The 26,041-nt window shown below is 40.1% G+C and overlaps 1 protein-coding gene across 1 annotated transcript; it reads right to left on the bottom strand.

The window, feature by feature from the left end:
* Positions 1–400: 400 nt before the first annotated feature.
* On the bottom strand, positions 401–26,041 carry avl9 (AVL9 homolog (S. cerevisiase)). The gene is made up of 16 exons (XM_085286680.1): positions 25,781–26,041; positions 21,562–21,682; positions 17,330–17,415; positions 16,371–16,442; positions 15,625–15,714; positions 15,465–15,531; positions 15,329–15,369; positions 15,204–15,242; positions 13,995–14,064; positions 13,182–13,657; positions 12,732–12,866; positions 12,424–12,643; positions 11,915–12,032; positions 11,770–11,823; positions 4,267–4,355; positions 401–3,189 (listed from the first exon to the last, which is right to left on the bottom strand). The coding sequence occupies exons 1-16, from the start codon at positions 25,862–25,864 to the stop codon at positions 3,062–3,064; spliced, it is 1,890 nt and encodes a 629-aa protein (XP_085142806.1). The 5' UTR covers positions 25,865–26,041; the 3' UTR covers positions 401–3,061.

The raw sequence follows: 26,041 nt of genomic DNA, 5'->3' as shown, positions 1-26,041 counted from the left end.
TTAAAACACAAACATCGATGTTTATGTACCAGAAACGGAACTAAGGGTTTTCTCTTTAGATTTCTGCTAATCATTAGGCATCATTTAAAAACATAAATGAGTTCCCCTGAAGGAGGGATTCGGTGGGTGAAGCCACATGCAAGGTCGTCGGATTCATGAGTTCCCGTTATGCCAGCGTGCAGTTGTCGGACAACACTGTGCTGTGTTTTTGTCGAGCCATGTGGTGCTGCCACCACAACAACAGCCCCCCCTCTCTCACTCACACACCAGCGCTTTTTTTTTGTGTAGGTGGGGTGGGGGGTGGTGGACTAACCTACATTTGTTCCCAGACAAAAACCCAGAGGGATAAAGGAAAATAAATGCTCCCGTGTATGCTAAAAATAAGTCTGGTGGGTTTTTGTTTTGATTGTTTAATACAGCAATATAGTTAACCCGATGTCCTTCTCCAATACATTAAAAGCATCTGTCAAGAAAATAATCTGAATCTGAATTCATAATACATTCATATATATATATATATATATATACTTAAATACAAAATGAAAATATATCATTAGAGGATTTAAAAAAGCAGCTTTTCTTTACAGTTAGCAATTTAACATACTTAATTCTAAATCAAAACACCAGAAAATGAGTCAATGTCCAAAGAAGCGTGAAGAAGAAAACAAAAACTGTAAAACTGGACTGGACAGAGCATGCTCACTGGACCACTTTTAATCCAACAGTTGTTGAGTATTTGTAGCATGGAGGGAAAAGATCCTTCAAGCACCTCAAAATTACAGTTATACAAGGTAAAGATCCATAAAAAGAAGATATAACAGCTGCTTTGTGCAAATACACAGTGGTCCACAGACTGGGACTTTTTCCAGTGTTGTTACAACAAAACATGGATAGTCGTGGGACAACAAGTTACACAAGAAATAAATAAGTTGTCTGCTTTACCATCTTCAAATATACTTTTTAAAAGATATTTATGCATGTATACTGACAGTAAAGTACAAAAAGGCTTAGGTAAGGGATTACAATACCCTGTCAAACACAGCTGGGTTTCATCACAATCAGACATTAGGTTCACAAGGATTTCTGTAATAACATTGTGGTGTTATCATAACAGCGTGTTCGCGATTTGAAATTTGGAATTGTAATGTTTATGTAGGAGTGAATCAAATCTAGAGCTATGACTAATCAAGTAATGTCAACTGAAAAGAATTATTCAATTTGATACCGTTTTTAATTACATATTTCCACAAAACAGACAAAATGTAAATCAAATAAAAACATTTACATGTAAAAATAATTGATACTAAACAATACAGTGGACTCAGTAACTTAAGCTACAAGTTAGTTTAAAAAAATGCTTCCCATTTTCTCCTTTTTGACTCCTTCCCGTTATTGTCTAAAATAAAATTATTTTATTTCTCCTCACCAAAATATCCTGGAACAGCCAAATTAAGCCAGTTTAAGTAACATTGGTGGGTTTTTTACGCCAGCTTTTTCTTTAGCTGTTACCTAGCTAAAGCTAACATTTGCCATTAAAAAAAAAAGTCTGTTTTTCTGGTAACAGCAGCAAAAAAAATTCAAACAAAGTTAACTGGTTAACTTTGTTTGAATGGTCACATCAAACCAACATTTCTCTTTGTAACATTAGTGTCTTATGGTCATGTTAATAGTGTTCACGTATTAGTTCCTACATTTGCAAGGATTTTAAAGATTTAAAGGTCCATAAACTTTAAGTCATAAACACAATGTTGTTATCACAACGACTTAGAAGTCTGAAGTTCCATCTGAAAGGAAAGAAATCTGAAATTTAATTTTACATTTACAATTACATTTTTTAACTTGTAAGCTAGTTGAAAAGTAAAGTAACATTAGCCAATTTTCTTGTGTGTTTTAGTTTTGGGGGGGGGGGACTTTTGCTTAAAAAAAATGTTAGACTCATCTTATTAAATTCTTCTCTTTTTAAAAACAATATTAAAAAAAAATGTCAATCATTATAACTGCATGTTTTCTAGGAAAGCTTGTTTCTGACTTTTTTACTATCCATAAATTAAAATTTCAGGTTAGCTTCTAGAGAGGAGTCAACATTTGAAGTTGGGTATCTAATAATTTTAACTTAAAAGTAAATCAAAATTTTTAAATAATACAGAAATTTTAACTTACTTTTCATTGGCTATGTTTGTTTGGTGTTTGTTTGTTTGTTATTTGTTTAAAAAAAAAAAATCAAGCAATCAATAATGTTCCTTATAATATTCTTTTTCTCAAGCTAGCTAAAAAGTAGCATTAGCTTGCTAAATTTGATGATGTTAGCGACTATTATAAAGAAGTTTTTGTTTTGATTTTTTCATTTAAAATCAGTCCTGTTAAATTAAAAACGATAATTCTGATTCATTACCACTTGATTTGCTGTTGTAAGTGATACGTTATATTTCACGCTGTTACTGCATTAACCACAATGTTACCACAGGGGACTGGTAAACGGGATCCAGACTGCATTTAAAATGTGTACCATTAAAACTTTCAAGGGACCACAGATCATGCTTTTCCATTCAATGCTGTGACTTATGTTTTCTATATATATTTTACTTAATGTCATTTCTCAGCAAAATAGTCACCTTTTTAGACAAACTGTATAAATATGCAGCACAGAGTGAACACTGCAAACTCCAGAACAGCATCTCTAGTGTCTCACAGGAAAGCATCCAGCAATACAAACGGCAGCAGTGAGAAAGAGGCGGTCAGACATAATAATGCAACCTGCTGAATTTTCTGGCTTTGATCAAAAGCAGTGGCAGTCTCTGCCTCACAGTGGTTATGGACTGTACAGTTAACACAAAGGCAGTGTCTGCCTCCTTGTTTGGGATGCGCCCCGCAAATATGATGCTGGAAAAAAGTGCCAGAAACACCAACTTATGGCTGTATATTTCAGATGGCTCTCATTTGATTTTGAATAGAGATTTACTATCCTTCATGAAACTAGCGCTCACTCTGTCGGCCCCCAAGCTTCACAATCAGAGGATGACACAGAAACAGAGTCAATGAGGATTTCCGGGGGTGTCAGTTGTCACGGTTTGACTGCAGTGGCAGGTTCAGGACAGGCTGGGGTGGATGCTGGTGCCGGCTGAGCCAATGTGGAGAACCAGGTGGACATGGCCGTCTTGGCGCTGGTCAATGCTCCTCCCACTGACTGACCTGAGAGTGGAAAATAGAGAATTTCACTTTACTTTTTTGTTTTTCCTACAGTGACACCAGAACGATTTCTTACAGTAGACATTTGATTACTTAATAAGGGCAAAGTCATGGTTACAGCTAGGTCTGTAAGTGTTTCTACAGTCTTTTATAAAACTTCATTCAGTTTGGTATTTAAACACTTAAAAGCATGCTGTGTTTGACAGAGATCAGGTAACTAAGTCTCTGAAGAATACTCAATTTCTTTACCCTTTAGAAACTCTTGGGTTGCTTTTGCGGTTTGCTTTGGTTCATTATCACTTTGTACTTTACTGCTTGGTGTTTACCTTACAATATAAATTCCCTTGAGAGCTACTCTTGTGGTAATTTGGCAATACATAAATAAAAGCAAGCTGAAATTGAAGTGAAGGTTCCATTTCCTGGTTCCATGCCATAAGTCAGGGGTGGGGGAACTCCAGGCCTCAAGGGCCGCAGGTTTTAGATGTGTGTTTGATCCAACACAGCTGATTTAAATGGCTAAACTACCTCCTTAACATGTCGTGAAGTTCTCCAGAGGCCTGTTGATGAACTAATCATTTGATTCAGGTGTGTTGACCCAGGGTGATATCTAAAGGACACTGGCCCTTGAAAGCCTGGAGCTCCCCATTCCTGCCATAAGTCTTTCAAGTCTTATGTGGCGTTCCTGTTTTTGAGTGTAACTGGTGTTTTTTGCCCCTTGTTGTCAACTTTCTGTATTTATATTTGCCTTTGACAATGATATGCATACCTCCTCAAAAATGCTTCATTTGGTTGTATTTTGTAAAAGGTTTTTCTGAACCATGGAATTCTGTGATCATCCACTTCAGTGGTTTTCCAGGCCTTTTGGTGATGCTGAGCCAGCCCGTCTGCTTTTTAGGAATGTGCCACATTGTTGGATCTCTCTAATAGATTTATTTTTCAGCCTAATGATGGCCTACTTCACTTGTACTGTCATCTCTTTGGGGCTCAAACTGAAAGCTGAATTAAAGCTCAAAGTTTGCACTTTAATGACATGTTGACTGGTAACAGTTTGATCTGGGTTTAACTGAGCAGCTGCCTTACCGACTGCCTTCCCAGTCTGGACTACACTGCGACTGGTTGTCATCATGGCGTTTCCGATCTTCTTCCCTCGCTCGCTGTTCTGCACCGAGCTGCAAAGAGAAAACAAAAGGTTCACAAACGCCCAGAACAAGCAGTCTCTTTTCATCTCCCTGTCTACAATCTGACACTAAAGGAATTCTTCCTCCTTTCCAGGAAAGAAACCACATAAACGTGCTGTTGCTCAATGTTGCACAAACCTGTTATAGAGGATTATGTAACAGCAAAGAGGCTGAGCATCAGTCACAGGTGGTGAATGTGATGATCGGAGCTGACCCAACAGCGGAAACAAGACGACTAAGTTTCACAACAAATGTAGGGCTAAATGCGGCCGCGCCTAGCTTTATCTGAACAGCAGCTTGGCGCGAATCCAGCACACAACCTTTCACGCGGATCCCCGCTGACCTGACATTCAGCAGGAATCTCACTCCTGCATCATCTGGGCAAACAGCGGCGTAGTTAAAAAAGACGATGGGGATATATGTCAGCAGCTGCAGAGAGCAGACGTCTGTCACTCAAGCCTCTAATCAGCCGTTTCATCTGAACATAAACTCACTGTCAAGTTTACTACACGTGAAAATCAAACCAGAGGCCCGCAACGCCGAGGTTTGGGATGCACTTACAGGTGATGTGATTACGTCACTGGATTTCAACACACTCACATATGTTCTGTGAGCCAACAAGTCTCAATTTGTCTTATTTATGTTTATGTTATGTTAAATAAAATGCTTGAGGAAAACAAGAAAATCTTTAAGACAGAATTTAATGAATATGAAGGCAGGCTCTCGCTTTTATTCTCCATATTTATGGCCATATTTAACCTAAAAGACTGCGATTCAGACTACAAGTCTGCAGGGACTTATTAAAAAAGGTTTTTATAAAACTTTTCATCCTCATATAACTGATTTTTTCCCCCCTAAATGTGTGACTTCTTTCCCGTCACAAAATCGTGACTTTCTTCCTCAATAACTTGTTACTTTTTTATGCTTCACTTGACTTCTTTCTCTTCTAAAGTTTGACAATTTAAAAAAACTTAAAAAAACCCCTCAATTTATGTCTTAATAATGATAAATTTGCAGTTTGGGAATTTTTCTTGTCCATCTTTGGTTTATTTATTAACTCATTTTTAAAAAAGTTCAAATATGTGAGTTTCTTTTCCTCATAAATTTGTGACATTTCTGTAATATAACCCATCCTCTCCTGGGAGCTTCCTCCCTTTTTGGCCCTATTATGTCAAGTGTAATACACATCAAAAGGCAGAGAAAATAAACTAAATCAATGCAATAACTGTGAATATTAAAGCAAACATTCAAGATTTCCACTAAGAAAAACTGCTGCCAAGATTCAGAGTGGCTCTGAGAGGCCTGCAGGATGTAAAGTCTACATATGAAACCTAAAACCAAACAGAAAATGAGACGTGTGCGTAGTGCCATCATTCCTTCAAACCACACAGAGCCAGAGTAGCATCGACGTGACACCGCTCTCCGCAGAAGCAGAGCAGAGCGTCAACTTTGCGGCATCTTGGAGTCAGACGGCAGCGCCCTGCAGCGCTGTCGCCTGCAAGTGGATCTGCCAAACAAGCTGCGGTTGCTAAGCCCATGTTGCTAGGATCAATAATCCAGCTTTGTGGCTGCTCATTTCCTCGGCAGGAACCTCTCCTCGCTGTGCTTCTTTTTGGCTAAAGTAGAGGATCTGCTGACGGACAATCCCAGCAGGGCAGTTGGGTCACGCAAGTTAAAGCAACGGAATATAAGTGAGAGTAGAAGTTTCCTAAATGAACAAAATAAAATAAAATCTGTTTGTTTTATATTTTCAGCACCCCATTTGTTACCATCACCGACTCAACAGTGCCACCAGTAGTCAAATTAAAAAAATTTAAATAAAAAAAATCTGCAAAGCTTGCAAAATTAGCAGCTGTCTTTAATGTTTGGATGATTGTTGTTGTTTAATCATCTTTTGTATATGACTGTATTGCAGCACATTGTTCCCAGGGTTTCTTGGAGACCATATTTAGTATAAATCTAGAAAAATAAAATATATCAGTAAGAGTAAAATATATGAGTAAGGGACAAAAGCACCATTAATTTATTTATTTTGGTCTTGCAAACGTCCCTGTTAACAAAGCTTATCCTGATGCAAGTGTCTAACGTCCATTAGCACTGCTAACAATTCCTGTCATGTTGGATTTGAGACTATTTTAAACATTCTGACACTAAACAAAGCTTTTTTTAAACTTAATCCATATAATCTCCTTTATATGAATGTGGGTTAATTTACCATCACAGTCGTCTGTTGACATGTGCTGTTATGACAATTTCTTATGGTCAAAATGTGTCCGAACAATAATTTCACAACTTTTACATTCGTTTCATGTAGAGAAATTGTGGAAATATGCGGTTCCTTTGTTTTGATATTATCGGCTTTCATATTAACAAGAAAGTATTCCTGTAGAAAATATGATGTAAAATTTAAAAAACTTTTTAAAGCCTTAACCATGAAATAATTACCAAAAGAAACATTTTTTGAGAACTGAGTGTTTATTGAACCTTCCGATTGGTCTTTAAAATAAATGAAATATTAATTTGCATATATGAGTGTTCATTTGTATCATATTTGCTACAGTGGGCATTTTTTGTAAGTTAATAATTACAAAATATATTGTGGAATTTATTTTGGTTTTCAGTGGGGAAAAAGAAAAGCCAGAACACGATTTGCTTTAAAGGGCTCGTTTTGAATTTGTCACTTTTTCCTTATAAAATTCGTTACTTCTTTCTCACAAATTTTAAAACAAAAGAAGAAACCTGTGATTTCTTTCCTCGTAAGTCTGTGGCTTTCACCTTGAGAATTTCTGGCATTTTCTTTTTTTTTTTTTTTTCCCCCCCTTCCAGGAAAATGTTGCAATTTTTCAGTTAAAAAAAACAAAACAAACAAAACACTTTCTTTTTTCTTTTTTAATTTGAGAATTTGTTACTTTTTCCTTGCAAATTCGTCTTTTTTTGTTAATTTGTTCCTTGTTTGGTACATGAACAACTGAATTCCTGATAAGTCACAAGTGATCCCATCTGGATATTCTTAGCCTGGTCGCTTGAGGGTTAAGGATGGCTCTTGACACTGGTTTAGTGGTTTATGTTTATTCATTACACATGATTAAGGAAACCTACTTAAGATCTTAAAGCTCACATATGATCAGAAATACATCAAAATTAGAGTATTAGTTTAATACTAATGAATACTAATGAACGAGATCCAGAATCACGGTTTTAAATGTTTTGCTCAAGATGAACTGCAGCACTGGAAAAAATCTTAACTTTGAATGTGTTCAGGGGAAATCTGGGTGAAATAATGGAAACTTTGTGGCTCACATGTAAACCTGCCACCCAGTTTCACACTGGTTTCCAGAAAGCCCAGAGCGTCTGTGTGCACTCTCCATCGAGCTGAGTGACCCAAAAAAACAGCTCCTTATATAGCAGAGCGCGGTACGCCAACAGTAAAGAATCAGTGTGTGTGTGTGCGCGTGTCTCTGCAGCCATGCAGCTCATCACATGACTCTGTTTTGAGAGCATCTCTGCCACCGGCTGCTTTTTGTCCAATGCTGATGACAAGGGGACATGAAAAGAGTTGGCCTTTAGTAGCCCCCTCCTGGCGCTTCAATAATACACATGCAACACAGCACATTCACAAGGAAGTCAAGCGTGGCACTGAGTCTTTCTCTTTCTTTAATCCAGTGATGAGCTGAGTGGAGTGCACAGACTTTTAAACTTTCCCAAGCAGTGGGATACATCAGGCTCGTCACCGTCTGCCCCACTAACCCCAGTCCCCCCCTCTTCCCCAGCCGTGATGTCTCAAGTTGCAGTAAAACAGCTCTGTGTTTACCGATGCAGGGAAACACAGGGGGAGAGCTTTCTGCTGATTCTCCAGCTGATGAGAAGCACCAAGGCAGCTCTTTGGGGTCAGGAGAATGTCCCGAGACTGACGGACACCAAATAAATAAATAAAAGGTCACCGATGACACATGTTACTAAAGAAAACACAACAAGCTTTCTTGGTATGATAGAACATTTTAATATGCTGTTTTATTGGCTGGTGTGACTCATAGCTGTCTTGGCCGATACAACGCAGCAGGTTGCAAAACACTTGTGACTTCTAATCTACTGATTCATGTTTCTCAATACAAATTGTCCTCCTGTTTTTTTGGTTTTTTTTTTAAATCTTTTATGCCTGCACATGAATTTCCACTCCTTATTTTTCTGACTGAGCACAATTTTTCAGCTGCACAGTCTCATATGTACTGATATATCTACACAAAATGAATATTTTCTACAATTAAAAGGAGAAACAGGAAGTTGGGGGGATTGGGTGGTGAAGTGTTCACACGGTTCACACCAAAGACCAGAGTTTGCGTCATTTATGTCAGAGGTTTTTGCATTTCTACTTGAAGTTTCCAAGTTAAAATACTAAAACTTATTAAACATCGTCATAATGCTACGTTTTCTGTGGAAAAAAGAAGATTTTGAAGACTTGGTTATGTTTAGGAAAAAGTACAGCGCATACTACTCATTTTAAAGCTCTGTTTTCTTGGTTACCATGGTGATACTAAAGCATCTGGACAACATGTGTCCTGCAGACACTAAATATACTTCCTATTGGAAGTTTTTATTTCACAATAAATAAATAAATAACTGAATAAATAAAATGACACAATATGTTCTCACAAACACAAATAATCATCCTGTTTTTTTGTGACTATTTTAATTTTTTGCTTTGGCTTCTTTATACTTAATATTTTATATTGCATGTGTAAAAATACTCGTTCAGTGTTTCTATTGTATTTGTTTTTATTTATTTATTTTCTACTAAAAGACAACTCTCGCGCGTTCTTGATTCAATAACTGTAATACATCGGTGACCTTTCTCATCCTATTTAGTGCCACTTGATATTTGATTCTGATGTCTTTACGGAAATAAACAGTTGCAAAGATTTTGTTCATAGTAAACGGAGATGTTCACAAATCTAAATATAGCAGCCGTACTGGAAGCGCTCCAGAGGTTAACGGGAACGTGATCCTAATCGGGACACCTGCCAAATTTAAATCAAGTCATTTCTATGGGCCGATTACCAGAAAATCTTCCTGCGCAGTCTGCAGAGTCACTGCTCCGATTCTCAAAAAGTATTTTAAAAATTATTCAATAATTTATGATTTTTTTAAACTGCAAAATATGTTTTATTATATTTAATGAATTTTAATTTGAAATTTTGCTAATTTTACATTATTTTCAATTTATACGTTTTATAATTTTTCAAAGTAAATGTGCTAAAAGTGCGCAGGGGTGTCTGTTAATCTAGTAGAAGTCTCCTGATTGGACGCTGTGCAGTTACACTAATCTAACCCTGTGCTGTTTGTCTGTGTGTTTGTTTGTTTACTGAAGCATTACGACAAATTTCTCAGGGGCCACGTCACCGAACACCAGAGGGTAAAGCGAGAACTTTGGGTATGACAGCCAAGCAGATCCTACCATGAAGCTAAGTTAGGGACCTAGACACTCTCCACTGTGTGTGTGTGTTTGTGGTGGGAAGGCATTTATCTGAAGCGTAACACTAGACGCGGCACTCCAGCTGTGGACGGAGTCGCCTTTCATCCACACTTCCTGGAATGAAACTGGAGCTGAGGCTGAAGAAGTCTCTGGCTCCGTTTTTGAGAATGAAACTCACTCATAATTAATGACTCCGGCTGATATGAGACCCTCGCTGCCACTGCAACCCCCGACCCGAGACGACTCTGACTGCTGAGCTGCTATATCCATCCAAGCGACGCGCTGCCTGCTGCTCCTTGTCATATACTGTATTCATAAAGTATTCACAGCTGGGGTGTTTGGGTGCACTGAGCCTGACAGCCATTGGAAATTTAATCATCAGTGGGTCTAAAAACAGACGCTAAAATTTTAAAAACACATTCTTCAGAGCTGGGACTCTCAATCTCCCATATTTTGACTTATTTTTACTTCATTTGGCATTTTAAGCAAACACTGTTTTACCATTTCCAGCTCCATATTTTCATCCTTGGACTTTTTTTAGAGTAACAATTGCATGATTCAAAGTTCAAAATAAACTTTATTTATATTTTACTGGGCCTTGGTGCAGACTCTCATATTATTGCCCGTCTGAAAAAAAAACTGATAACCCCTCATTGTGACATTACAGAGCCAACAGTAGAAAACACTGAAACTGCGTTTAGAGGAATCTGAAGCCTGAACCTTTGGCTCATAGGGTTTACCTACACAAACGCTGGCATCATTATTTGTAACTTTGGCCCTTTTTAAAAATAAACTGTCAAGATCTTTACGGTACAAATATATCAACTTTTGCATGTGTTAAAAATTAGACAGCTCCTTCAAAGTAAAAGCTAGAGGATTCAGCAAAAGTGGGAAGGATACCTAAAGTGTTACTTTATGAAAAAAAAAAAAAAAACGTCTGGCAGGGGGAACAAACAAGGAGAACTTATCTTAAAAATGCTCAGAATGTGCCTGGGGGGGTGATCTTGTATCACATCGTTGAGAAGACAAGTGGAAGAAGACCTGAAGCAGGCACAGAAGAGAACCACTCCTAGGCAGACCCTGATACACCCGCCCAGTATCTCAGCACGTATGCATAATGTAACGGTCAACAGTATTGAATGCAGAGTTTAGTACTAACAAAACATGTCTGAAGGTTCTCAGTCATTAAGGTCATCGTAGTCTTAGTAGCTTGGAAAGAAAAGCGTCTGGACTTGTTCAAGTTTCTTTTCACCTCTCATCCAAGAAGCTTCTTCAGTTCAGAGAGGAACTGGTGGAGAGTCCCAGATTTGTAAGCCCTATTGGGAGTGTCCCTCAGAGGGTCATCAGAATCAGAATATTTTATTGATCCTTAGGGGAAATTATTTTGGTTACAGTGCGTTCAGTGGTGCTTTTTGGTACTCAGTCTCTCACTGAACGTGCTCCTGTGACTGACCAGCATGTCATGGAGTGGGTGGGAGGTCTATTACACCTTAAGGGAGTCCAGCTATGGACCCCCTATTGATCTTGTACCTAATAACACAAGCCAAGGTGTGAAAATGGGAGTGCGTCACAATCAGCCAAGGTTTCGTGGGACCACTTGACAACTAAGGTCAAGGCGGGGCAAGGTCTCACGATGAGTACTCCTGCATCCTGCAGGTGTCACTTTACAAACTCTGTGTTTGGTTTAATAAAGAGGGAAAGTTCTGCAGATAGTCTTTAAGCAAGGCTTTAAAGACAGGAGCCCCATACTCTCTTGCTCCCTCTGCTGCTGCAGCTTTGACTTCTTCTAACCACCACTAGAGGGCAGCAACATACACGCTCTGAGCTGCAGAAAACAAGCGATGGGGTGAAGCTTCACCCTGCATCTTATCTGCTATTAAAACTAGATACAAATCCCTGATTTTTAGAAGAAAAAGAAAATAATAATAAACTCACTGTGAGAGTCGTAGCTTTACGTCGGCTACGCTGTACTGACCCTGGAACGGATGTCTACAACGGAGAAGATGGGATCATGAAAAACAAATAAGAAACATTCAAAAGCTGCAGGTAACAGAAGTCAGTCGCTCTCCTGTCCACCTACCCTGGGGTGACGACGGTCATGCCGGGGTGCTTGTTGCTGTACCACACCCGGTAGTTGTGGGTGATCTTCCACGCTGTGACGAAAGGTGCCCCGTAATCTGCCAGCAGCCGCTCGCTATCTGAAAGGAAGAGATGGGAAACAAAGACATCAGTTACATGCAATATGGCAGCGCCAATCCTGACTAGTAAGGCATCTAAACAGGATGAGAGCTTTATGAGGTTTTTTTTAAGTTGTACTAGTTGGAAATAAAGTTAAAACCAACTATCAGATGTGGAAACAGCTAGAAATGCAGGATAGATTTATTTATCCCGCTCGTCTTGTCTGTTTTTCACACATTATTCTGTCTGTTGTGATTTAGTTGAAGACATTAAACCTAATATAAACGCCCCGTCCATTTCTAAATGCGTACAAGCTCCCACATGTGTTTTATGGAAGCATGTGATTGCTTGTAAGAGCCTTTCTATGTGTTTATTTTACACATTTATTGTGAACAGTTTTGATTGTCTTACCTTGCTGTAATGCAGAAGACAGTAAGGAGTGAAGGTAGAGGGTGAACTGGGCTCTGATCCACTCGTCTCCACCCTCCCAGCCCGTCCCGTCCAGGAAGACATCGTCGCGGTTCTCCGTCACGTGTTTGACCAAGTAGTCGGCGAAGCGCAGGTCTGCAGTGGTCAGACTCAACATCTTTCTGAGCTCGGGGTCTTGGATCTGGATACGAGCTTCTTCCACCTGAAGCAGTGAAGTATTAAAAAAAAAAAAAATTAAATACTTACATTTTAAAAAGTTAACACAACAGTTTCACACACACGGGACTTACTTCGACGATGGCGTCACTGAGGTGCCTCTGCTGACGGAAGAGGATGTTGGTTGCTCCGGCGACAAAGCCTCGCACCGTCACGTCTGACAGGAGGTGATGCTGCTGCAGCGCCATGTAGGGCAGGCACAGGTAACCCTGGAAACAAGAAAAGACAAAGGCCGCTGTGTTTATGACAGCCGTACACCTGCTTATCTCCACCCAGCTGTCTGAGCTGAGATTTTAATGGTTAATTATTAAACAATATTGATAAATTATAAAGTTGTGTCAAGAAGACATTTCTAATCAAAAAGGTGAAACAGGAACAGGTGCAATCAGGGTCACGCAGAAAACTTCAGAAAAGACTCACAAGAAGACGGCAATCGGCAAAAGTCCTCTCAGATTTAGGTCTGAGGGTTGCACCAATTCAAAGGAAACAGAATTTTTAACAGAAGTATTAATCGCTGCTGTTACCTTAGTGAAGATGGCGAGTGGCAGGCCGTACTGATCCTCCTCCAGACCTGACACCAGGCCCTGGGTGACCCCTCCCTGACCGGTGACTGCCTGCGGCTGCACTGTGATCGGCGTTCCGGGTTTGGAGTCAAATGTTTCCGGGAGCTCTGGCTCAGTCTCAGAAGGTGCCTCTTGCGGTCCACCTTCGTCCAGCACGCTGGGGTCCAGAGTCTCCCACTCGCTCTCGGAGGACTCAGGAGAGATGCGTGAGGGCGGCTTGAGGTGGTGATTGTCGCCCTCTGAGCTATTCCCAGAGGATTCTGTGGCAGGCTGGGCCGTCTCCACCCCGAGGTCAAGGGCGGAGCTATCGATGTCGGTGACAGACACAGAGACGAACTCTTCGGCACCCGAGACACTCTCCACTAAACTCTGGTCCTCTGACACGCTGCTCTTAGGTCTGTAGTGGGACGAGTCCACCAGGCCGTGTTCGATCATGCCTGCACGAATGTCACAGCAAACACGTTCTATCAGTCTACTACTACAATTGCACCACAGGCTGCAAAGCCTTTCACACTGGAAGAGCACAAAGATATTTGCAGGACAGGTTTGCATAACATGAATGTGTCATATGCCTAACAGTTAGCCAAAAACGAAAATAATCACTAGAATGAGCATAAAGTCAAAACTGGAACAAAATAATCAATAAAATGAAACAAGAATCCAAAACACAAAAACAACACAAACAGTTTTATTAGAGAACTCCTGTGCCGGGTGTCACAAAGCCCTGATTCAAAAGATCAGTGCCAGATCTGTCTTCCTCTTGGAGTTACTGACCTGGAAACAGCGATAACACTGTCATCAGAGCTCCTACTAGTCTGTTGACAGGAGACACATAGAACAGGACCTGCAAACATGAGCAAGAAGAAAGAAAGAAAAGAGGAACAAAATGGATGAGCAGATAGAATAAGAAGTGAGACATGAAGGCAAAACAGCAGAAAAACGTTTTTAAAAACACAACTAACACACACACACACACACACACACACACACACACACACACACAAGAGTAAATCTTATTCACAGATCAACAATTTAACATTTTATTAAAATTTAACAGGACTTAAATGGCAGTAATGGAATCAGCCTTAAAAATGTATTAAGTCAAATAATGGAGGGTGGACTTCACAGCAACTAAGATCATTAAATATTTAAAAATGGACGAGACACACAGAATTTAACAGGATCTATAAGTGTATAAAAGACTAATACAATTAATAAAGGAGCCAAAGGGTCATCCCATGCCAATTCACAGTGGCTAAAAGCTTCCAGTAGACATTTCTTAATAGAAACTGTGCAAAACTTCAGGTCCCTGCTGTCAAGGCAAACTGGAAAACTACCTGAGCTCGATCCTTTAAATGTTTTAGGATAAATATCCGGTGTGATGGGTCTATGAATATGGATGCCTAAAAAGATTTGTATGTCTGATCTCTGACATCAGGTTTGGAGACTTTTAGAAAGAAAAATGTTGCAGGTTTAAAGTAACTTGGGCAGATTTGCCTGCAAGGAAGAGGAAAGGCGTGGGTAAGACTAAGTTTAAAATATACAAATTTTTTTGGAAACATTTTTCAGTGTATAAAAAGGCACAGGAACTTTTTTCAAAAGTCTAAAAATAGAAATAACTACAAATCAGAGACATCAGAGATGCAGCAAGCTTTATCCAATGTGAATCTGTCTCTGTGGTTATCTGCCAATACTGAGCACCACTCAACTTAAAAAGCATACTGATCAATATCTGAATCCCAAGTATACATTAACATTATATGGTTATATTTAGAGCAAATATGGTGGAAATGTTTGTCTAGAAAAACTGGGTCAGGACTCTCTTATACCTGAAAGGGACTGAAAGGAGTCATCGGGAAGATGAGCTAAAAGAGCCACATCATAGAGGCCTCGTCTTCTCTTAGAGCCAGGACTGACAGAACCTCAAAATTACCAGATTATATGAAGAAAAGGGGAAGGATGCATCAAAGTTTGAATTCTCACCTTCTTTTCCAGCAAAATGAGCTTAAAGAGGATGAGAGCCTGCAAAGATTTAAAAATAAAAAAATGTAAATAAACAGGATATTTTGGGTGGATTTTAGTGCTTAAAGTAATCAGATTTTCCCCACCTTGTGTCTGAAGTGCAGGATTAGATCTCTCGGCGACATCCCTGATGGGAGAAAAACAAAATGTTTATGAAAAGGATAAATAAAAGCTGAGATTTGTTGTTAAACCCTCCTGTTATCCGACAGATCTGGCACGTACCTAGATAAACCTGTGATCCGTCCAGAGCTGAGCCCCTCAGAGAGCTGTTCATGTGGTCGTACAGTTCCTGCAGCGAAAACAGGAGGTGAGCAAGCAGCTGACCGGAAGGTACAAATACTACTACCTCACTCAAACAGGTTTAGTCTGACTGTTTTCTCACCTTCAAGATTGAGATCTGTGAGAAGTCTTTCTCCTCGAAGTAGGCGTGTGTGATGAGCTGAAGTTTGGCTTGGAGCAGACCGTAGAGAGGCTGCGAGGAAATTCAAACACACCGTACGTGAGTGAGTCATTTACAGTGTGACCCATAAAAATCCTGTCAGGCTAATTTCTGCTTTATATTTATTTAGCATGGGTGGCGACATCCTTTGTCTTGATGCTTTTCCTCCTGCCTCTGTTTTTCTCCCCCACTCTACAGTTGGCACTGCTAAAACAGGGCCTGTGGTCCCCTCCCTAAAATTGTATTGTCATAGCAACATAACCATGTGTGGAAATCCCAACAGGGACAAGGGAATGCTGATATGATTTTTCTGGGAAAAACAGTGTTTTGCCCCCTCAATGAATCCCTGTAAATGATGTTCAATTATTTATTCCTATGTATGGGGGGAAAAAAGGAATACCCTGGTTTGCCTCTGAATATTACCTCATAAGAAACTGAAGTTTCTTATAAAGCCAAAAGATTTAAGGGTAAAACATAAAACATTATGAATTAATTCTCAATGGTGACACATATAGATCAGCAGACAGTGAGGAGGCCACAGTGCCGGGAAATAAAAACATCCTCTCTACACGATTTCCTTCCACTTCTCCATGTGAGCTCACTGCAACATTTTACGGCCCACTGACTTAATTTAATTTTTAGACTGAAATTAAAGCTTATTAAATTAAGTCATCCAGTGACTGACTCACCACTCGACTGAGGACACAGACGCTCTTCTGAACAGTCTCCCTGGTGACATCAGCCTGCCGGACCTTTAGGGCCTGAAAGACGAGCAAGAAAAAACAATCGTGAAATAAACTTCCCTCTTCAAGCTCTGCTTTAAATTGATGCTGCAGTTACAGCGCAAAAGGTTTGGGTCAGTTTCACTAGACTCAATGCAAACAACAGACACAGCTTTGGGTCTGAAAAGTGAAGCAAATGCAGAAACCTAATAATGCACATTTACATCCTATAATGACAATAATAGCCAACAGGCGGCTAGGGTTAAGGTACCATGGCTACCATTTTTAGGAAGTACGGCTTAGAGCAGAAAGGGAAATTGAGAAGAGAGTGTGACATGATCTGGGATGGTCCACAGCTCTACCATGTGAGATGCAAGGGTCCCAAATGTTTGAAGTTATTAAATGTGAAACTACAGACCTCACTTACAGTGGTGATCATCACACTTCACGTCACCCTTTTCCTGCAAACGTAGCAGCTCTGTCTCTAGTTTTAGCCACTTGATCACAATGGCATCTTTTTCTCCTGGAACTAAAACACCTCTTTCTTTCAGGAACTACTCTTGCTTTTGGGACGAGGCAATTCAATTCTATTCAATTGTATTTGTATTGTGCCAAATCACAACAACAGTGGCCTCAAGGTGCTTTATACTGTAAGGTAAAACCCTTCAATAATACAAAGAAAACAGAAATAATCAACCTCGGTGGCTATTAAAGAAATGAGGAAGTTTAAGGCACATTTCAAACCTTTTCGCAGTAGCTGCAAATGACATCCTACCAGGCTCTTACAAAATCAGTAAAATTTAAAAATATATTTACATAAACTGCCTGGTTCCCCACCCATGTCATGGGCGTAGCTTTCTGTCATAGAGCTGCTGCACATAGGTGCCTGCTCATTAAAGTGTGCCTATTGTCGTTCATAAACTGACCTTTGCTTCTATTTGACGATAACAGGACACTCCATAGACACACTTTGTGTCTCCACTGAGAGGCGGCAGGTGAAAATACACCGTGTCTGCAAACCAACAAAAAGACACAATCACATTATTATACTACGTGCTAAAGGGCAGAAAGAAAAGAATAAACAGCATGAGAAAAATCACTTGTGTGCAGTTAGATGAGACTGATATGCATTTTCTGTGGTAAAACAGCAGATTCAGCAAAGACCATCAATACAATAAAAACCAGTAAGTTTAGATAAAGAGTGTTTGTGGAACTGCAGTGACTGACGGCAGGTTTTCAGACCAGTTGCCAAACTGGATAAACTTGAAGGCAGAAGCAAACATTTACAAGTTGCTTGATGATAGCTGGAAAAAAGAAAAGAAAAAAAAGCCGTTCTTCATGTTCAGATTAACTACAGCTCACAAGTCACGAGTAAGAGTTTGTGCAGTTTACACTCTGTTTAAAAATGTTTGCTTTAAGTTTTACTTTTAGTTCATCAGAAGCAACGTTTAAGAAATTCAGAACCGGCTTTACAAGACAGACACCTGCACATATCCCATCAGCCAATCACATGGAAGCATGAGGACACAGTTGAGACAACCAGCAGAAGTTCAAACTGAACATCGGAAAGAGGAAGAAAGAAAGGCGATTCGAGTGGCAATGAATGTGGTATTGTATGCAAAAGAGCATCTCTGATGATGTACACACAAAAAAACAGCAGCAGAAGCCCACAGTGGGTGTGACTCCTGTCAGCTAACAACAGGAAACTGAAGCTACGAAAGCTCACAAAAACTCGACCCTAAGAGACTGGAAAAACATGGCTGCATCTGATGAGTCTCAATTTCTGCTCCAAGATTCAGAGAGTCGTATCAGAGGGTACAACAGTCATTTTAATATTTCAATAATCAGTTAACGCCAGAAAAAAAAGCATATTAGACAGAAATGCTTATTCATTGTGCTGCGTTTTGTGTTGTTTTCTTCAAACACAATTTTTGTTGCAGTATTTTGCAGAGTACATTGTACATTGGATGGATTTCCTGCCATCTAATTGGACACCACAGAATGAAACAGATTAAGTGTTCCAGCTGATAGAGAGGCACGGCTCTAACACTGAATATTACATCTATTTTACATTGAGAGTTCTTTGATAATTGTTTTATTAAACAACAATCAATAAACATTTTAGGGCTACTGAGAGAGCTGAGTATCAACAGTTTTGGAATCAGCAATTTTTTAATGGCCAGAAACAATAAATGAAGGATGACTGCATTTGAGAGTCATGTTGAACTATTTCGGTGCATTCAGGGACACTCTGGACATTTGAACAAATAAAATCTTTGCTGCACTAGACGTCCAAATTCCCATCATCCTTTTAAGCATTTTAAAACTTGTTTACGGAGGCATCTCAAGCGTTTTGCTTCCCAAAAAACACATTTTAAAAAATGCTTTTCAAAATTAGCAGAAGAGAACTTCAAAAACACATAAATTCACCCAACAAAAAAACCCCAAGATAAATCATTATGATTATGGTTTATGTACAGTGAAGAATAAGGAATTCAAAAGGAGAAATTCTCATTACTGAGAGGTTTGGACTGGGAGTCCAAAAATCATGTGCTTTACAACCTGATTCCTCTTCTACACTCACTGGGAGATATTTACCAATATAGAAACAACGTCAGTCATCAATCAAAAGCACAAAGATTAGAAACTGCAGCGACACGACAGCTGTCCTCTGTCATTAAGAAGATGGGGGGGAAAGGAAGAGACTCGAATAAAACTTCAGGGCTCAACCGTTCATTCAGTCTGAGGAGGGGGGCTGAGGAGGATTTCACAACGTGACTAGTATTTCCTCTGAACAAGACGACAGTGGGGTCACAAAGGTTAGACTGTGGACGTCACAGATTAAAGAAGAGGCAACGGCGGGGGCATCTGGGCAGAGGCCACACTCTCCGTACGTCAAACCCAACCAAGCAGCCCTGATATGCCAGGATCCAGCTCTCATGTCTCTGCTCAACACAGCACACAGATTCTGCTCCACTAGATCACCATCTTTCTTTTTTACTGACTGGATCACCTGTGCGAGGATGCGATAGCTTAAGAAAACTGCTTTGACATAGCTTAATGAGACTGGTGATTTTCCAGTGCCAAACATGTGCAGGAGACTCCCTGTTTGCTTTTAGTGTTTCACAGAAGCAGCCGCTGTTGTTTCTTAATCAGTTCGCAACACGCTGGAGGCAACAAAGGAACCGATCCACAGAGATTTCTCTACAGTGAAAACTGTGCGAGTGGAGCTCAGGCTGATATGTATTCAAGGGAGACTTTTTAGACTCGGGGGGACAGCAGGGGGACTCACAGGAAGTCAGCATAATTGATCAGACATAGCACCAGTGTAAACTCTCAAGGCTCATGCAGCAATGAGCCCTCCTGCATTATTTACTCATTTTGCAGCTCCATGTACATTATTACTGGATAATACTTATTGATTCATTAAAGCTGCAGCTGGAGATGATTGTAATTACTTTAGATACTGCTGGCCAGTTTAGGAAAGCCAAATTTAATCATACATTCATCCATTATTTATTACACGCCTTTGGACTGCAGGAGGACGTCAGAGTATCTGGAGAAAACATTCAGGGTTCCAGCCTCCTGGCTGTGATGCATCAGTGCTGACTACTGACCACTACACCACTGTGCCAAATTACAGTATTTGCTTCCAAAAATGTAGTAGAAAAAAGTAGAAGATGAAAGTATAATAAGAAAGAAAAACATCAAAAGTATATTAAAGCTGTACTTCAGTAAAGCAGAAAGCAACACCCGCATGTTTGATGAAGTACAAATGCCTTTCTGATACAACTCACCCATTTATTTGGGCTTGGGCCTGGCACCAACTTTTGAGCCCTGAGGTTGTGTTTATGTCTCCTCCCAGTCGCAAACTGGGGATTTTTCACATGTGAGTCACGTGTGTAATACGCTGCATGACAAATCTGAGTAAATACACCCAGTTATGTTGCAGCAATGGTCCTAGCCCAGTGACATTTGCTGGGGATAGGCCGGTGGCACTCTGCAGATATCTGCATACTACTTAAAATTTTATTTTATTAAATATATTTCAAAGAGGATGCACCTCCCCAGGCCCTGCTCTTCTAGACACAGCCCTCGACTTGGGAAAAAATAACAATTCTATTTTTATCCAGACCATATTTCAATAAACCTAACAAAGCAGTTTCTAATGATATTTAATATTAAAGTAAAGCAAGTGACCCCAGAATCCAAATCTGGGTTTTTCAGCCCTTAAAAAGTGATGAAAACTGAAGTCCAGAAACATGACTCACTAAATTAAATGGTGTATTATTGCAAGCTGTTCCTTAATATCCTGGATACTTTTACTAATCAGTCTCTTGGTGTAACAGCAGTCTCTGTTACATGAAGCCCTCGTTTTTTCACTGCTGAATCACCGAGCTGACCAACAAACAGCTGACAGCTCTGAGCAGGAAGTGAGAACTGTCCTCTCCATGCTGATGAGTGTAGTTTTTGAAGTTGAAACTACAGATATGAACCTTGGCTCGCTTCCTGCTATTTGCCTTCACAGGTCAGCGTGAAGCACGGGCCCGTCACATGACCGCAGCCACAACAGGCGAGTCACTCACTATCGCTCACACCCACCTCTCTGTTTACAGAAGTGACACCAGCCTTTTAAAATCACCGGAGGACAATCATGATTTTATCACCTGTGTGAGAAGCACCTGCTGACTCATTCCCACACTTTGAAAACTCAATAAAAAAACTTCAATAACAGTGATTTAAACCCTGTTTTATCGGCATAATAACCAGCCAGGTATCTGAGGCCTCCAATTATCTTGTCAGTAATTTGATGCCTTTTGATGAATATTACGGCCTGCTTCGTGGTACAGCCCGTCCAACAAACAGAGGACTGACACAAAGAGATAAACAACTATTCGTGTTCACATTCACATAACCAGTGACTGTAACACACGTCTTTGGGCTGTGCTAGGAAGCTCGAGTACCTGGAGACAAGTGGAGAACATGAAAACTCTACACGGGCCCATAAGCAAAACTTCAAGCTTCAAAAGCACATTTGAAGTCTCAGCAGAAAAATGCTCCATTTGTAAACAATCTGTCAGCACTCTGCAAATGAAGTAACACTGGGATCTTTGTAAGACTTCATAAGACTTAATTACAAAGTGAGTTTGTGCCGTACCCTCCTGGTAGTTGTGAGCTCCGTCAGGAAGAGCCAGGAACGGGAGGTACTTCCACTCTTCTGGGAGCAGGTTGCTGTCATGACCCTCGTCTGGCATCAGCGGCGGGTAAGAAAATTCGACCTGAGGAAAGAACGGAGAAAGAATAACACCTCATTTAGGCTGTTTTAGCTCACACGGGTCATCTGCGAACAGACTGAATACAAATGAGGACGTTTGTCAGTTTGAAGTCATGGAAAATTTCCATCACTTGCACTGAATGACCTCACATGTGTTTTCCTAATCATTTTACCCTCACCTCAAATGAAAACTTAATGAGGTGCAGGAGGTGCAGTTTGCCACGTCTTCTTACTGTGATGTTTTGTGCCGGACGTTTAGCTTCACTGAGGTATTTTAGTGGATGTAATCATAATAAATTTATACAGGGATGCTTCTCTAACGGCTCTAATTGTGTTTATCATAGTTATACTGTTTCCTGTATCTGGGACACATATTCTAAAATCTAATATCACTAATTATGAGCCGTTTGTGTATTAAGTACCCGCTTTAAGGCCTCTAAAGTAATAAATCTTCCTACGCGACATCTGTTTGGAAGGGTAAAGGTAGACAATGTGGTAAAAAACATCACTTTACTACAGCAGTTGGAGTTAAAAAGAAAGACGTGGCTTGCAAAGTGCTTCACAAAATGAAAGTAATTTATAGAAACCAGATTTTATTGTCATAGTGTAACATCTGTAGTTTGTATGTGGGCTTAAAATGAAAATCTAAAGTTACAAATGCATCTGCCTATTAGAAAGTTATGGTATGCAGTGGAAGACACAGCAGCAGCAATTTACATCATGTTGATCATTAATTTTCCTGTTTAGTTGGACGGTGCATGCTATTACCGTCTTTCCGTTAATAAAAGACACTTCAGTGTCCCTTCTGCCATAGGAGTTATTAGTAATGTGAGAATTCAGCCAGCTCCTATAATGGCTCGATCATTTCACTCAGACAGGAAACCGTCCGAAGCAAAACTCAACCACAACTGTAGTGTCAAAGGCCGCCTAGAACATCATCCCAATGAAACTGATGGTGCAGAGGAATAGCCTAGAAACAGGCCTGCAAAGCAAATACCATGCACATCCTGGAAGCAGAGGATTTATGAGCAATCACTCTCCTCAAGCCAACTTGGTGTCACTGGAGTGGCAAAAAGAGATCCAACTAAATCAGAGAAGGCTTTGGATTAAGAGTAGACTCATGGGGGCAGTCAATAACAAAACAACAACAACAACATCTCAATGTGAAGAACACTGAAGACCCAATAAATGTAAAAAAAAGTTCGAAACAGATGTTTCCCACACCTTTTCAAATATTTTTGTCCAAACTTTTTGTCCAATTATTCCAAAACCTGGCCAAATGTGTTATTCAGGATAATTGAGTTTATCCCAACAACACTTTCCAGGTGATTTACTGGTCGGCCAACATTCACACCCTCACCAGCAGCCACAAGCTGTGGGTAGAGACCGAAAGAGTGTAGAGCTGTTCCTCCACATCAGGAGGATATATGACATTCAGGCATTTGACCCAGATGCCTCCAAGGTGAGCTGTTTCAGGTATGTGAGGAGACCTCGGGGGAGGAGCTCAAAACCAGCTCCTAGCATCACTTCGCACTGCCGCACACAGAAACAGCAGTACTATCAGGTAATCAAACTTAATTCTAATGACAAGAGAAAGAGAACGGCATGTCTGCAGCTCGTTTAATCAGCTTTGCTCCTTTCTCTACTGCCATTGATCCTTTCTCTACTGAGTCGGGTCCTAATTGAGGTTCCCATATGTGAAAGCACTTGAAATAATTACTAACGCTCAGCAACAGTGACTTAAGTGTACCTTAGAAAGTTTCATATACACATCACATTTCCTTACTCATGAAGTAATGAGAGAGAAGTAAAGTAATTTAACTACAAAGAATGAGTTAATTCAAATGCAATTGAAAAACAAAAACAGCAGACCCGCACAAGTGGAAGAGACAACTGCTTAAAGATTAAAGTTAGATTACAGTTTTCACACAGCTGAATAAACGACACACAGAAAACTGATTGAACAGAAGTGTGAGATGGTCGAGAATTTACTCCAATGTCCTGTTATATCTTAGATAGCAAGGAGCAGACGGCTGAGTTTATTATTAAACTTCACTGAGACAATCTGCAAATTTCATTAACAGTTTAATAAACTATCATCTTGTCTTTATTTTTAGTTAGCACAGACCTTAAACACTTCAAGCTGTAAGCTAATGATAGTTATATAAGAGCAGACGCTGGTGCAATAAGATGCATGTTTTACGTCCAATGGATGATGATCTGATTAGTCGACTAATCGCAAAAATAATCAGTGACTAGTCGACTATCAAAATAATAGTTTGTGTCTATGGATGAAATGTCTAATTTGGACCGAGCTCCACATTTTGTGGCATTTTCATGCAAATCTGTCCATGAATTACTATGTAATCCTCCAAACAAACAAACTAAGCCAACTGCAAAACATGTTAGGGTGCAGATTTTTAATGTATGTGCCAATGTTTCTTAATGTACTGTTAAAAATAAACTTTGCAGATGCAAGGAATTAAAAAACTTTCAATGCCTTTATCAGGCTCATTTGTGCATTTTTATTTGTGTTTACATGCTTAAAAGTAAGTGGGAAAACATAAGTAAACATATTTCTGTGTGATGGATGTTCCTGCTGCATCACTGATTAAGGTTTCCAATAAAAAATACATGTAAAAGGCCTCGAAATCCTGCCAGGCAAGCAGATGGACAGCAGGTGAATAAGAGGAGGAGGGCGGTTGTGAAAGAGAGGCAGAGAAACGGATTAAAGAGCCAGGAACCCAATCTTGTGCCGCCCAGCAGGAGATCGCTGACCCTTATCCGATAACCTCCACCACCTCCATCCCCGAGTGCAGGCCCATTAAAGGCAACAAAGACTGCACACTGGGTGCTTTATCGGGGCTCTGGTCTCATCTTTACATCAGGAGAACTGCTGTTTTATCTTTGTGCTTGAGCAGCAGCTGTTTGCAAAACCGCAGAAAGAAAAACAGATGGAGAGCGGAGACAACAACACCACCACTGAGGAGGAGGAGGAGGAGGAAGTTCAGTGTGTAACTGCACATTTAATGAAATTTGAATCAGCAGCAGAAGAAGAAGAACAAAACAACAATGTGAGAGAAAATTAGAATGAGTAAAGCAGGGTGTTAAGCTCACTTTACATTAACGGCCACACAGAGTTTGGTCTTAGGTGATGATTTGTCAGACAAATTATTTTCACAATTAAACAACTGCTACAAATGTGAAATCTTGTAAACCTCCCCGTTGGAGGGCCAAAGTTTCATATGTAGTAAAAATCCTTAAAAAGATAAAAAAATAAAATAAAAAGGTAAACACTGAGTGCTACTGCCCCTCAGCAAGCTTCTAGAAGTTAGCCAATCAAGAAACAGCAGACTTAAACGGAAGGGGCTCTTTAAAGAGAGACTTTGTTTCAGGCAGAGGATAAACTAACCAGTCCTGTAAAGGGCCAGTCCAAGATCGAGCAGGAGTTTTTAAAACTTTTTAGCATGCAAATCTGCTCAAGTGCTGTCCTAGAATAATGAGTCAGTAATGCCTTCTGTCTGTCTTGTCAGCTGGGCACAAAACATATTTTTCACTTTTAAACAACAACTCCTATAATAGTGACAGTTTCAAGTGTCTTCTTTTGACCAAAAGACCCTAAATATTAAGTAAACAATGACATGAGACCAAGAAAATGTTTCTAAACAGCTCAAAGAAAACCTGAACTGATTGATTAATCGGCTTGTTGCTCCATTTTTGTGCATACCCAGATACAAGCAGGGTCCAGGAGCAGTGATGATGAGTATGCTGCAGCCTGTGATGAAAACACTGAACTGTTGGCAGCAGGGCTGGTGTTATATAACCATGTGAGCCCACAGCAAACAGCTGATCTTAACCCCTCTTACCTGACAGGGAAGCCAGGCAGTGAGAAGTCTGTAGTTTTTACTGTTTTTATGTTTAGAAATGTCCGCATTACTGCAGGACTGTGCATGCGCTGTTTAAAAAAACAAGAGCATAATAGACACGTAAGCTGACACTCGTACTGTACAGAAGTTTAGTGAAAATGCACCTTTATGTCAACTCGATGTGAGGACTCGGTTAGCAGTTAGCCGATGTTAGCTGGAAGCAGGGGTTCACGTACCTGGCAGCCTTTTTTGTGGTGAAATCCAACCACCACGATGTGCAGCACCGGCCCCTTCCCTTCGTCTCTGCCCTGAGGCTCCATCCCCGCTCCTGTACCCGCAGTCTAGCGTTGTTTTAGCTCCGGAATTGGATGTAAACACAGCTAACCGAGGCCGACTTTTCTGTCTATATCTCTATGTCTATGTGACAGACAGACAGCAGCACAGCAGAGATGATTTTCTCTTCCGCTTAGTCCCCACTGGCCAAATGGGCAAGAGCA

Source organism: Mchenga conophoros, linkage group LG9 (assembly GCF_057382185.1).
Source record: "Mchenga conophoros isolate Kocher_MC1m ecotype Shallow Benthic linkage group LG9, M_conophoros_male_GT1.1, whole genome shotgun sequence".
NCBI lineage: Eukaryota > Metazoa > Chordata > Actinopteri > Cichliformes > Cichlidae > Mchenga > Mchenga conophoros.
The sequence above is the reverse complement of the archived record's forward strand: the minus strand, read 5'-3'. Positions and strand labels throughout refer to the sequence as shown.

Excerpts from the sequence above, each read along its gene's own strand:
- avl9 (XM_085286680.1), bottom strand. The coding sequence starts at position 25,864 with ATGGAGCCTCAGGGCAGAGACGAAGGGAAGGGGCCGGTGCTGCACATC. Across the intron at positions 16,443-17,329 it reads ATCGTCAAATAGAAGCAAAG|GCCCTAAAGGTCCGGCAGGC; the intron begins GTCAGTTTATGA and ends CTCGTCTTTCAG. Across the intron at positions 12,644-12,731 it reads TCAGTGACGCCATCGTCGAA|GTGGAAGAAGCTCGTATCCA; the intron begins GTAAGTCCCGTG and ends TCACTGCTTCAG.